The sequence below is a fragment of the Phyllostomus discolor genome, chromosome 1, assembly GCF_004126475.2.
Source record: "Phyllostomus discolor isolate MPI-MPIP mPhyDis1 chromosome 1, mPhyDis1.pri.v3, whole genome shotgun sequence".
NCBI classification, from domain to species: Eukaryota; Metazoa; Chordata; class Mammalia; order Chiroptera; family Phyllostomidae; genus Phyllostomus; species Phyllostomus discolor.
The window spans coordinates 157,585,759-157,597,772 of record NC_040903.2 but is presented as its reverse complement, the minus strand read 5'-3'; the positions used below and the strand labels follow the sequence as shown (position 1 = coordinate 157,597,772).

Genomic DNA, 12,014 nt, shown 5'->3' with positions numbered 1-12,014 from the left:
AAGGAGCTCCTACCCTTTGCAACAGCATGGATGCAACTGGTAAGCATCATGCTAAGTGAAATAAGCCAGGCGGTGGAAGACAAATACCATATGATCTCACCTTTAACAGGAACCTAAACAAACAAACAAACAAACAAACGAAATATAACCAAAGGCACTGAAATAGAGAACAGGCTGACAGTGACCAGAGGGGAGAGGGGAGGGAATTTCAAGGGAAAAGGGGAAGGGTTTACAGGAACAAGTATAAAGGACACACGGACAAAAACTAGGGGGGTGTGGAAATGGGAGGGAGGTGGGAAGGGCTGGGGGTGGGCTGGGATGGGAGTAAAAAGGCAGAAAACTAAATTCAACAACAATTTTTAAAAAATAAAATAAATTTTTAAAAAAGTGTACGCTCTGAAGGCAGTACCTGGGTTTCAATTCCAGTGTTGCTATTTAAAGCTAAGTAACCCTGCACAAGTTATTTAACCTCCCTGTGCCTCTGTTTCCTCATCTATAATGCAGATGATAGCACCTACTTTATATGGTCTGTAAGGCTTAAAGAAGTCATTATACTTAAAGCACTGAGAATAGTGCACAGCACATAGTAACTGCTCAATTTTCATTTGTTCTTTATTGTTATTTTTATCCTGGGCAAGCTATTTATTATATCTTTTGTTGTGATTATTGACATTGTATACATTACCAAAATTCACTAAGCTTCAGTTTTTCTTGTCTATAAAATAACAAAAAATAGTTTAAGGATTAAAGAAATACCAAATATAAAGCACCTAATAGACACTATAGAAACATTAGTTGTCAACCCCCACCCAAACTTTGTAAAGGACAATGATATTGTATTGATACTGAACATGGGCAAGCATTGCATACTCAGTAAAATTAGACACTCAGGAAAATTTTAAATTATAAGGAGATAGTGTAATGACAATATAGACAAAAAAGGAATAACAATTAGAAGGTACTAGAAGCTCATTAGGAATAATACATGACAAGTTAAACTTTTAATTTATTTCTAACACAGGGTTTGTAGACCAGGAGAAAAAAAAGTATACCTTGATTTTAGTAAGACATTCAAATACTATTTTTTATAATAATCTTATTGAATATAATAAAGAAATCTGGGATGAATCATATTAAAATTAAATGAAGTTGTAGGAAAGATTTTGCCCCAAACCATTAATTAATGAATAAGATACTAGTTTGCAAACAGGTTTTTTATGGTCCTATACTAGTTAACATATTTGCGTAAGTAGGCATTAATTTAAAATCTTAGATGTTGGTTAAGAAAAGAAAAAAGAAATGACGGCAGATTCTATAGGAAAATCTTGACTGTTTTAGTTAAGACAAGGGCAAAAATCTAACCAGTGAAGGAGAAAAGAAATACAATATATAACATAATGCCATGTTAATATAGTAGAAGTATGCCCAATTCAAAGGAAGTAAAAAATTAATAGCAGTAAGGAGACACTGGAAACTCTTTTATGAACAACAAAAAGGGGTGACCAAGATAGTGATATATCATAAACTGTAATACAATGAAAACTAGAAATATTCAGCCTAGACAGTGATTGAGGGTTTGCCCTTGGCATGTGCAGGAAAAAAACAAAAGAAAACAAAGGGTAGACCTAGCTGGCGTGGCTCAGTGGATTGAGCACTGGACTGTGAAGCAAAGGGTCACTAGTTTAACTCCCAGTCAGGGTACACGCCTGGGCTACAGGTCAGGTCCCCAGTAGGGCAAACACAAGAGGCAACCACACACTGATGTTTCTCTCCCTCTCTTTCTTCCTCCCTTCCCCTCTCTCTAAAAATAAATAAATAAAATCTTTTTAAAAAGGGTAGATATATTTTCCTAAGATGAAGAACTTGACAAGATTTAGAGTTGCTAAACTGACTATTCTCTATTTGTCAGAGAATAAACTGACAAACAGTAACATTCCCATCAACAAAAATTGAGGACAACCCATTAGGAACTTAAAGATTCAGGAGTTTATATTTCTGAAAGAAATTTAATGCTTGTTATATAATTGCAGTAGATTACTACTAGATTTATAAAAATTAACTCAAAGAAACTTTAAGAGAGAGGGGAAGGGAGAGGGAAAGAGAGGGAGAGAAATATTGACAGAGAGAGAAACATCAACCAATTGCCTCTGGCACAGGCCCTGACCAAACCTTCACCCCAAACCAGCACCAGGAACACACCCAGACCTGGAATAAAACTGGCAACCCCACCCCTTTGTGGGGCCCAAACAATGGAGCCACACTGGCCAGGGCAACTCAAAGAAACTTTTAAAACATTCTATTTAAATTAACAAAATTTTTTTACTTATATTAGAAAAATAAAATAAGATTAAACCATCAATACAAAGAAAAACTCTACAAACATACAATACTCCTAAAGTCTCGGCCAATGCTTTATAGTTACTAGGCTTTATTAGTTATATGACAACAAAATCTACCACTGTCAATAAGTAGCAATAGTGATTTATTTTTCTACTTATCAAAGTAATAAATTTACATTATAATGAAAATTTATAATATATAATAATAATAATCCAAAAAACACAATAGTAAACAGTGATACAATCTACATACAATGAATGTTAATAGCACCATCCATTAATATAGAGTGTATTAAAATTCCTCAAACTGTTTTCCGCCAGTTTGTCATCTACTCTGAATACAACCCTGAGATAGACAAACTGTTGGTATAGTCCCATTTTACTGTCTTCCTGAGGCTCAGAGGGATAAATGACTTTCTGGAGATCACTCAAGTAGGGGCAGAGTATGAATGTGTAGCACCTGACCCTTGGTCAGTACCCATACTTTAATATGAAATACTATGCTTTCATTGCATAAACATTAGAATGCAGATAGATAAATCATCTTTCTAAGTAGACAATGTATTACTATATTGGGTTGGTCAAAAAGTTCATTCAGTTTTTTTTTGTGCGGGGGAGGAGGGGTAAGATGGTTCTAGTGTGATTAGTTGTCTTTAACTTCATTTGAAACAATTTTGTTAGATTGTATTGTGACAGCTGTCATATAAGTGTGCACTTAAAAAGAACATCAAAACTGGTGAATTTTTATGTAGCCATTTTAATATTGAACATGAAAGAAAATAAACACCCTGGCTGGTGTGGCTCAGTGGACTGACAGCCAGCCTACGCACCAAAACAATGCAGTTAGGTACATCTATGTTTCTCTCGCTCTCTTTCTCCCTCCCTACCCCATCTCTAAAAATAAATAAATAAAATCTTAAAAAACAAAAGAAATATGCAACATTTCCAACATATGATGCTGTTATTTCAAGGAGGTAAAAATGCAATTGAAACACAAAAAAGATTTGTGCAGTGTATGGAGAAGGTGCTGTGACTGCTTGAATGTGTTCACAGTGGTTTGAGAAGTTTTATGCTGGATATTTTTTGCTGGATGATGCTCCATGGTCGGTCAGGTAGACCAGTTCAAGTTGACAGTGATCAAATTGAGATATTGTTGAAAACAATCAAAGCTACCAGTATATCATGCTGGAGATAGACAACATACTCAAAATGTACAAATCAATAAAGTTATTGGTGAAAATGAAAAATGTTTTTTTATTTTACGGAGAACACCATATAGATTTTTTGGCTACCCCAGTATTAATAAGAAATTTTACCTTTTGACATGAAAAAAAAAAGTGAGCAAAAGAAAAATGAAGTGAAACAACTCAAGGTAAAAAATTTCTTTTAGCCCTGGCTGGTGTGGCTCAATGGATTGAGTGCCAGCCTCCAAACCTAAGGGTCGCCAGATCAATTCCCAGTCAGGGTACATGCTTGGGTTGTGGGCCAGGTCCCCAGTTGGGGACTTGTGAGAGGCAATTGATCAATGTATCTCTCACACATCGATGTTTCTGTCCCTCTCTTTCTCCCTCCTTTCTGCTCTCTGTAAAAATAAATAAATAAAATCTTTTTTTTAAAGAAATTTCTTTCACTTCCCATAATACTATGCCAAAGAAAAAATCCCAGAAGGCTAAGTGGATCAGTTAAGTAGACTAAATGTTTTCTTAAATAGTCATTAATTGAATGACATTACAATTAAATGAATTTGTAGGAAAAACTTTGCCTAAAACCATTAATTAATGAATAAGACACCAAATGTTAGTATTCTTAAAATTAGTACCACATTCCCTTAAAGTGGGTTCTAACAATATTAGATTTCTCATCGAAACTTTAATTTTAATAATTTAAGTATAATGTAAAACCATTACCTTGGGTGTGCTTCCTTTAATGAATTTTTTAATTGAAGACAACAAGCCGGTTTCATTCTTCGGTGGTTTTTCTCCTCCTGAAGGTAGGCTATCATCAACCTCTGAATATTTCCTTTTTGCTCTGGCAGTGCGCTGTGTTTGGATTTGATTTGATTGCTGAGAAGCCTTCCGTGTTCTCAGCCTCATCTTTTATGGGTGCCACATGTAAAACTATAAGATAAAAATAACAAGAGTTATTAAAATTAATCTAGCATACACGTTTTCCCAGTTTACTTAATATAAAAATATCTTGGTTAAAAAAAGTTCAGGTATCTAAGGCACTGAAATAAGAAATGAATATTTTCAGTGAAAGGCACTGTACTTTGAACTTTATAGTATACATTATCCCAAATAATTTTCTCAGCTTCTGAAATATTATATCCTATGATTGAGCACCAAAGTGTGCATACTTTTTCCACAGCACTATGCTGCCTCCACCCGTGCCAACACTATCATTCATTTAACCATTCATTCAACAAGTATTTATTGAACACTTACCACATTCAAGGCACTGGGCTAAGAAATTACCTAAATAGTAAACAAGATAAAGTTTTTGCCCTCTAGAACCCAAATTATAATGGGGGGAAAAAAAAACCCACACTCAAGCTCTGGGCTGCATTGCTCAGTGGTTGAGTGTCCTCCTGCAAAGCCAGAAGATGCTGGTTTGATTCCTGGTCTGGGCGCATGCCTGGGTTGCAGGCCTGGTCCCCACCTGGGGCATGTGCAAGAGGCAACTGATCAATGCATCTCTTCCTCTTTCTCCCTACCTTCCCCTCTCTCTAAAATAAATAAATAAATAAATAAATAATCTTAAAAAAAAAAAAAAATCCTCAGTCAATAAATGTATTCCACAGGCACAATTCTAATAGCAGTCATACAAGCATAACAAGTTGAATTATTATGTAGGATTCAATCTTACCATACTTAATGGTACTGTAAAAACTGAATTCCCATCAGAAAGAAAATATGAAGCAATCTACTCGAACTATCTCATTTTTTAGATGAGAAAAATTAACGGTTGGCAAAAGCGTCTCAAGACTTAGAAGTTAAGAATATACCCTGAATTAGAATCTGTGAAACAGAATACAAAACTACTAAACTAGAAATAAAGAGATGTGAATACTCTTACATGGATGATTACACTTTAGTATAAGAAAGAAATGTAGTAGTGGAAAATTTGGGTCAAAAGAATAAAACAAAATCCCATGATTAAAACTTATATTTTCCTGAATATTGTATATAATCTTTAGAACTACTCATATTTTTGGTTACTTTTTTTCATTTTGCAATTATATGTCTGAAATAAATATTTTTTAAAGATCTTATTTATTTATTTTATTTGAGAAAGACAGGGAGAGAGAGAGAGAGAGGGAGGGAGAGGGAGAAGAGGGAGAAATATGTGTGTGTGTGATGGGAGGGAGAATGAGAGAGAAACATTGATGTGAGAGAGGAACATTGGTTGGTTGCCTCTTGCACATGCCCCAACTAGGTATCAGGCCTGCAACACAGGCACGTGCCCCGACTGGGAATCAAACCAGTGACTTATTGCTTCGTGGGATGATGCTCAACCAACTGGGCTACACCAGTCAGGGCTGAAATAAATATTTTATTTAATGTTGCATCATGTCTCGGTAGGAACCCCAATGGCTAGCTAGAGTCATTTTTCAAGTTCTTCCAGAGAACTTTACACCATTTTAGCTGATACAAATGAAAATAATTTGGAGTGGAAATAACACAGAATGGTAGTTACAATATCTGTTTTCTGCAAACAAGCTCTACAGCCTTGGCCTTCATGTAAAATGACCAGTTTGGGATGGATCAGTTCTCAAACTTTTGTGTGCCTCCAGGTAGATAAACATTTCCTGGCCCAGCCTGACAGATTTTAACTCAGGAGGTCTGGGGTGGGCCTCAGAATCTGCATTTTCCCAAAAGCACACCAGGTGATTTACAAACAGATGGCCTGTAGACTTTTAGAAAACTGGGCAGGATGTTAATTTATTATGTTAATTTCCCACAAACTTTTACTGAGCATGGGCTCTGCCATGTATTCTAGAGTATGGGGATATAGCTATGAACACAATAAATCAATCTCTTTTCTGTTGGAGCTTCATTCAATAGTTGTATGTGCATGTGTTTGTCGTGATGGGAGACACAGATAAAAAACCCACAACAGATGTATCTATAATGTCAGATGGTGCTAAGTGCTAAAGCGAAACTGAAGTGAGGGTGGGGTATAAAGAGTGCTGAGCAGGATAGGGGTGGTGACTGGGGTTGTAATCAGATAAAACCCATTGAGACTGAGTGAGCATGAAGCTATATGGGAGAAGAGGGAGTGCAAAAGACTGAGGAAGAGGCTTGCCAGGCATGCTGGAGGATGGGCAACCACTGGAGTGAAGCGGGGAGAATAACAGGAAATGGGAAGATGACCAGATTACACAGGGCTGTGTAGGTCACTTTATGGTATTTGGTTTTACTCTGACCAGTTAGAAGCCTATGGAGGACTCTGAATGGAGAACAGATAGTTTGTTCTACTCTTTAAAACAGGTGTCAAACTCATTTTCACTGGGGGCCACATCAGCCTAGTGGTTGCCTTCAAAGGCCCGAATATAATTTTAGGACTGTATAAATATGACTACTCTTTGACAATTAAGCAAGAGCTCAGCACCGGGTAGAAACAAGGTGGAGGGCTGGATTTGTCCAGCGGGCCTTGTTGTTTGCCACCTGTGTTTTAAAAGATTCACTTCACAAAGAGTGGAAGCAGGTGTGTGCTAAGTACTTTTTATGTGTTAGCTAGTTTAATTCTTACAACAAAGAGATTTAGTATTCTATTACCTATCGGCTGTCTGAGTACGTGAAAAATAAAAAAAATTTTTTTATTAAGAAAAGAGGTGTGAATTCTAATCTTATCTGAATCATACCTAAGCAATAGTCACAACTGCTTTTTCAACTGTATAAAGAATACCTTCATCTTGCCCTGGCTGGTGTAGCTCAGTGGATTGTGCGCGGGTTGTGAACCAGGGGGTCGCTGGTTCAATTCCCAGTCAGGGTACATGCCTGGGTGGTGGGCCAGGTCCCCAGCGGGGGCCATGTGAGAAGCAACCACACATTGATGTTTCTCTCCCTCTCTTTCTCCTTCCCTTCCCCTCTCTCTAAAAATAAATAAAATATTAAAAAAAAAAAAGAATACCTTCATCTTAACATCTTGAGGCTCAAAATGCAAAAGGAATTAGAAAAGACTACAAAGTGTGAAGAACGATAAAACTACTCACAATAGTGAATGTATTCACAGAAATTCTAAGTAGTCTAAACTCCTAAATGTGTAGAAATTCCTGGCAAAGGTTAGTGTCTTCACTGAGCAATCAGGAGGCTTAACAAGTTGTGTTTTTACTAGTTCAACGTAATGGTTACAGAAAAAAAGTTAGAAACCTTTAAAATATATATAAAAACTTCACAGTCATACCTCGGTACTCATCAGTTTCAGAACTCGTCAAATCCCATACTCATCAAATTTTGTTAACAAAAAATGTTTCAGCGCTGGGCACCTGCTCAAGACTCATCACATGTGCCAGAACTTGTTATGAATCACCACACTGCCCCACAAGAGAAAATGCTTCAACATTTGGTACTCATCGGTTTTGGCACTTGTGAATTCTGGAACAAATTAACGACAAGTACCGAAGTACACTGTATTACTATACTATACTGTACCTACTTTAACAACAACAACAAAGACAAAGACAAAAACCCAAACTCAAGGGATTCACCAGATATCCCAAAATATCTTTCCAAATAATTATTTTTCCCGATCATCAGTGCTCATAGGTTTTAAGGTGCTATCCCCAAATGAAATAAATATTGCCTTTTCTCCTAAGGAGTCAATGTTAACTTCTTTTTTTTTAAAGATTTTATTTATTTATTTTTAGAGAGGGAAGGGAGGGAGGGAGGGAGGGAGGGAGGGAGGGAGAGAGAGAGAGAGAGAGAGAGATCGATCAATGTGCGGTTGCTGGGGGTCATGGCCTGCAACCTAGGCATGTGCCCTGACTGGGAATCGAACCTGCAATGCTTTGGTTCGCAGCCCAGGCTCAATCCACTGAGCTACGCCAGCCAGGGCTAAGACATGTTTTATTTACTTAATAACCCTATTTACAGGGGGCATAAATATATCTTAATTCCTTTGTCTTAAGCTCAGCAGTCCTTAAAAAAGGAAAATTTGCCCTGGCTGGTGTAGCTCAGTGGTTGAGTGCCAGCCAGCAAATCAAAGGGTTGCTGGTTCAATTCCCAGTTTAGGGCACATGCCTGGGTTGCAGGCCAAGCCCCCAGTGGGGGGCACGTGAGAGGCAACCATACATTGATGTTTCTCTCATTCTCTCTCCCTTCCCCTCTCTAAAAAATAAATAAATAAAATCTTAAAAAAAAAAGGGAATATTCCCATGTAGCAAATGCATAGGGGAATTTTCAAAAAGGAAGTTACTTTTAATCAATTTCTCTAAATATTACTTAAGGGTAAACCTATCTTAAACCCAGAATCACTGAGTGATTCTGGAAATTATAAAATTTTATGAAACAACATATTGATGGTAAAGTAGGTCTTAAAAAACTGGAGACATATAGGTAGTCTAGTTTTATGAGATTCGGTTCATGAAAGTTTGATTGCTTATTGGTCACCTGCTACCAGAATGGTAATGAAAGGCTGAAAATGACCTCTGTCCATGAGAATAAAAAAGTCTAATAGATAAATATACAGACATAGCATGGACTAAAGAAGGTTCTGGGAAAACTTGAGAAAAAATCCTCTCAACTCAAAAATAACTAGTGGGTATTCACTTGAAAACAAGACATGGACATTTAAAGAAGAAAGATGGAATTTAGAGAGTTTGTGCCCAGTCCAATGATGAGTTGTAAGAGGTATACTTTTAGGTCTGAAAGGGCTAGAGCAGTCAGGTCCTTGTGAGCTTTCAAAACTGACCACTCCTGCAACAGATGAAGAAAACACTACTTCTCAATCTCATGTGGAATGCTCATCAAGACAGACCACATGGTGAGCTGCAAAACAAGTCTTGTTAAGTTTCAAGACTAACAAGTACATTCTCTGACCACATATTATAAATCAAAAACAACAACAACAAAAATGTTTAAAAGTACCAAATACATACTTGGAAATGTAAAAATGTAAGTATAAATAAATGAATTTAAAAAATCACAATAGAAAATATTTTCAACCAAAAAATAACAAAAACAGAGCACATCAAAATTTGGGGGATGTAATAAGCAGTATTTAGAGGACAATTATAGACATATATGCATCCAAACAGAGTCCCAAAATATATGAAGTAAAAACTGTAAAATTAAAGTGAAAAATAAGCAATTCAATAATTATAGTTGGAGACTTCGATACCCCACTTAAAAAAAAAAAAGATTTTATTTATTTATTTTTAGAGACAGGGAGGCAGAAAAAAAGAGAAACATCAATGTGTGGTTGCTTCTTGTGTGCCCCCTACTGGGAACCTGGCCAACAACCCAGGCATGTGCCCTGCTGGGGAACTGAACTAGTGACCCTTTGGTTTGCATTCTAGCACTCCATCTACCGAGCCACACCAGCCAGGGAGATAACCCACTTTCAATAACGGATAGAACACAAGACTATACTTCCAGGGACAATTTCTATAGTTTGTTAATAATGGATAGAACAACTAAACAAAAGATCAACAAGGAAATAGAAGACCTGAACAATTCTCTACGCCTAAGACAAATATACATAACAATCCACTAAACAACAACAGAATAGATATTCTCAACTTACATATGAAACATTCTCCATGAGAGACTACATGTTAGGACTCAAACCAAGTCTCAATAAATGTAAAAGGACTAAAACCTTATAAGTATATCGTCTCCATGGTTTCATACAAATATAGTGTCTCTAACTAGACTGGAATGAAATTAGAAATCACAAACAAGGAAATCTGAGAAATTAACAAATATGCAGAAATTAAACAACAAACTCCCAAATAACTACTGTGTCAAAGGAGAAATCACAGTGGGAATTAGAAAATACTTCAAGATGAATGAAAACAAAAACACAACACACCAAAACTTTTGTGATGCCCTGAAAGCAGTGCTCAGAGCAATTTACTGATCTAAATCCTTATGTTAAAAAAAAACCAAAACACTCAAATCAATAACAAAACCTTTCACTTTAAGAAACTAAAAAGAGAAAAGCAAACGGAATCTAAAGCAGAGGAAGAAAAGCAGAAATAAACCAAACAGATAATTTAAAAGAAAAATAACACAGAAAAACCAGTAATGCCAAAAATTCTGGTTCTTTGGGAAAAAAAAATCAACAAAACTGACAAACTTTTAGCCAAGGAAAAATAAAAGACTCAAACTGAAAAAAGGGACATTAATATCAACTTACAGAAGTAAAAAGGATTTTAAGGTAACATTATGAACATTAAGGGAACAGTATACCAACAAATTACACAATCTAGATGAAATGGACAAACTGCTAGAAAGATACAAGTAAACTGGACTCAAGAAAAAACAGAAAATCTGAAAGGCTGATAGCCAAGTAAAGACTGAATCCGTAATTCAAACCAAACAAAAACAAACAAAAACAACATACAAACAAACAAACAAACAAACAAAACAACGTTCCCTGGCCAGCACGGCTCACTTTGTTGGGTATGGTACTACAAAGTGAAAGATCCCCGGTTCGATTTCTGGTCAGGGTACATGCCTGGGTTGCTGCAGACCTGGACGCTGGCTGGGGATGTGTGAGAGCCAACTGATTTATGTTTGATTGATGTTTCTCACATCAATGTTTCTCTCCCTTCCCCTCCCTCTAAATAAATAAATAAATAAAATCTTAAAAAAAGAGAACCTTTCCACTATGAAAAGCACAGGACCAGATAGCTTCACTACTGAGTTTCACCAAATATTTTAAAAATTAATACAAATCCTTTCCAAAAATCTTACAAAAAGAATTAAAAAACTCAATCTATGAGGCCAACATTACCCTGATACCAAAGTTGGACATAAACGCTACCAGAAAAGCAAACAAAAAACCCCTACATGTTAATTATGCCTTAGGAACATACATGCAATAACCTCAACAAAATACCAGGAAACCAAATGAAGATTAATAAAAGGATTATAGACCATGACCAAGTGGGATTTACCCCAGGAAAGCAAGGGTGATTTCAAATAGGAAAATCAGTGAATATAATCAAGAGAAAAAATTCACATGATCATTTCAACTGATGCATAAAAAACATTCTGACCAAACCCAACACCCTTTAATAATAAAAACATCCAAGAAACCAGAAATAGAAGGGAACTTCTTCAACCTGCAAAAAAGGCATCTATGAAAAAATCCACAGCTAACATCATATATTATAGTGAAAACTAAATACTTTACTCCTGAGATAAAAAATAAGACAAGATGTTCACTCTCACTTCTTCTCAACATTTTACTGTAAGCTCTAGCCATGCAATCAGGCAAAATAAATAAATAAACAGATAGATAAAATAAAAGGAATCCATGTTAGAAAGGAAAAAGTAAAACTATGCCTTTGCAGATGACATGCTCCTATATAAAGAATAACTATAAAAGCAAAAATTGGATAAACTTTATGAAAAAGTTATTTGTTCACCAAAAGACACCAGTAAGAAATCAAAAGTCAAGCAACAAATTGGGATAATATTCAGACAATATATGTATTACAAAGCA

The 12,014-nt window shown here is 36.0% G+C and overlaps 1 protein-coding gene across 1 annotated transcript in view; it reads right to left on the bottom strand.

The window, feature by feature from the left end:
* CTDSPL2 (CTD small phosphatase like 2) overlaps positions 1 to 12,014 on the bottom strand; it is a 90,904-nt gene that overhangs the window by 54,367 nt on the left and 24,523 nt on the right. The window contains 1 exon segment of the mRNA XM_036032720.1: positions 4,247 to 4,456. Coding sequence (XP_035888613.1) covers positions 4,247 to 4,432 — 186 coding nt within the window. The 5' untranslated portion in view covers positions 4,433 to 4,456.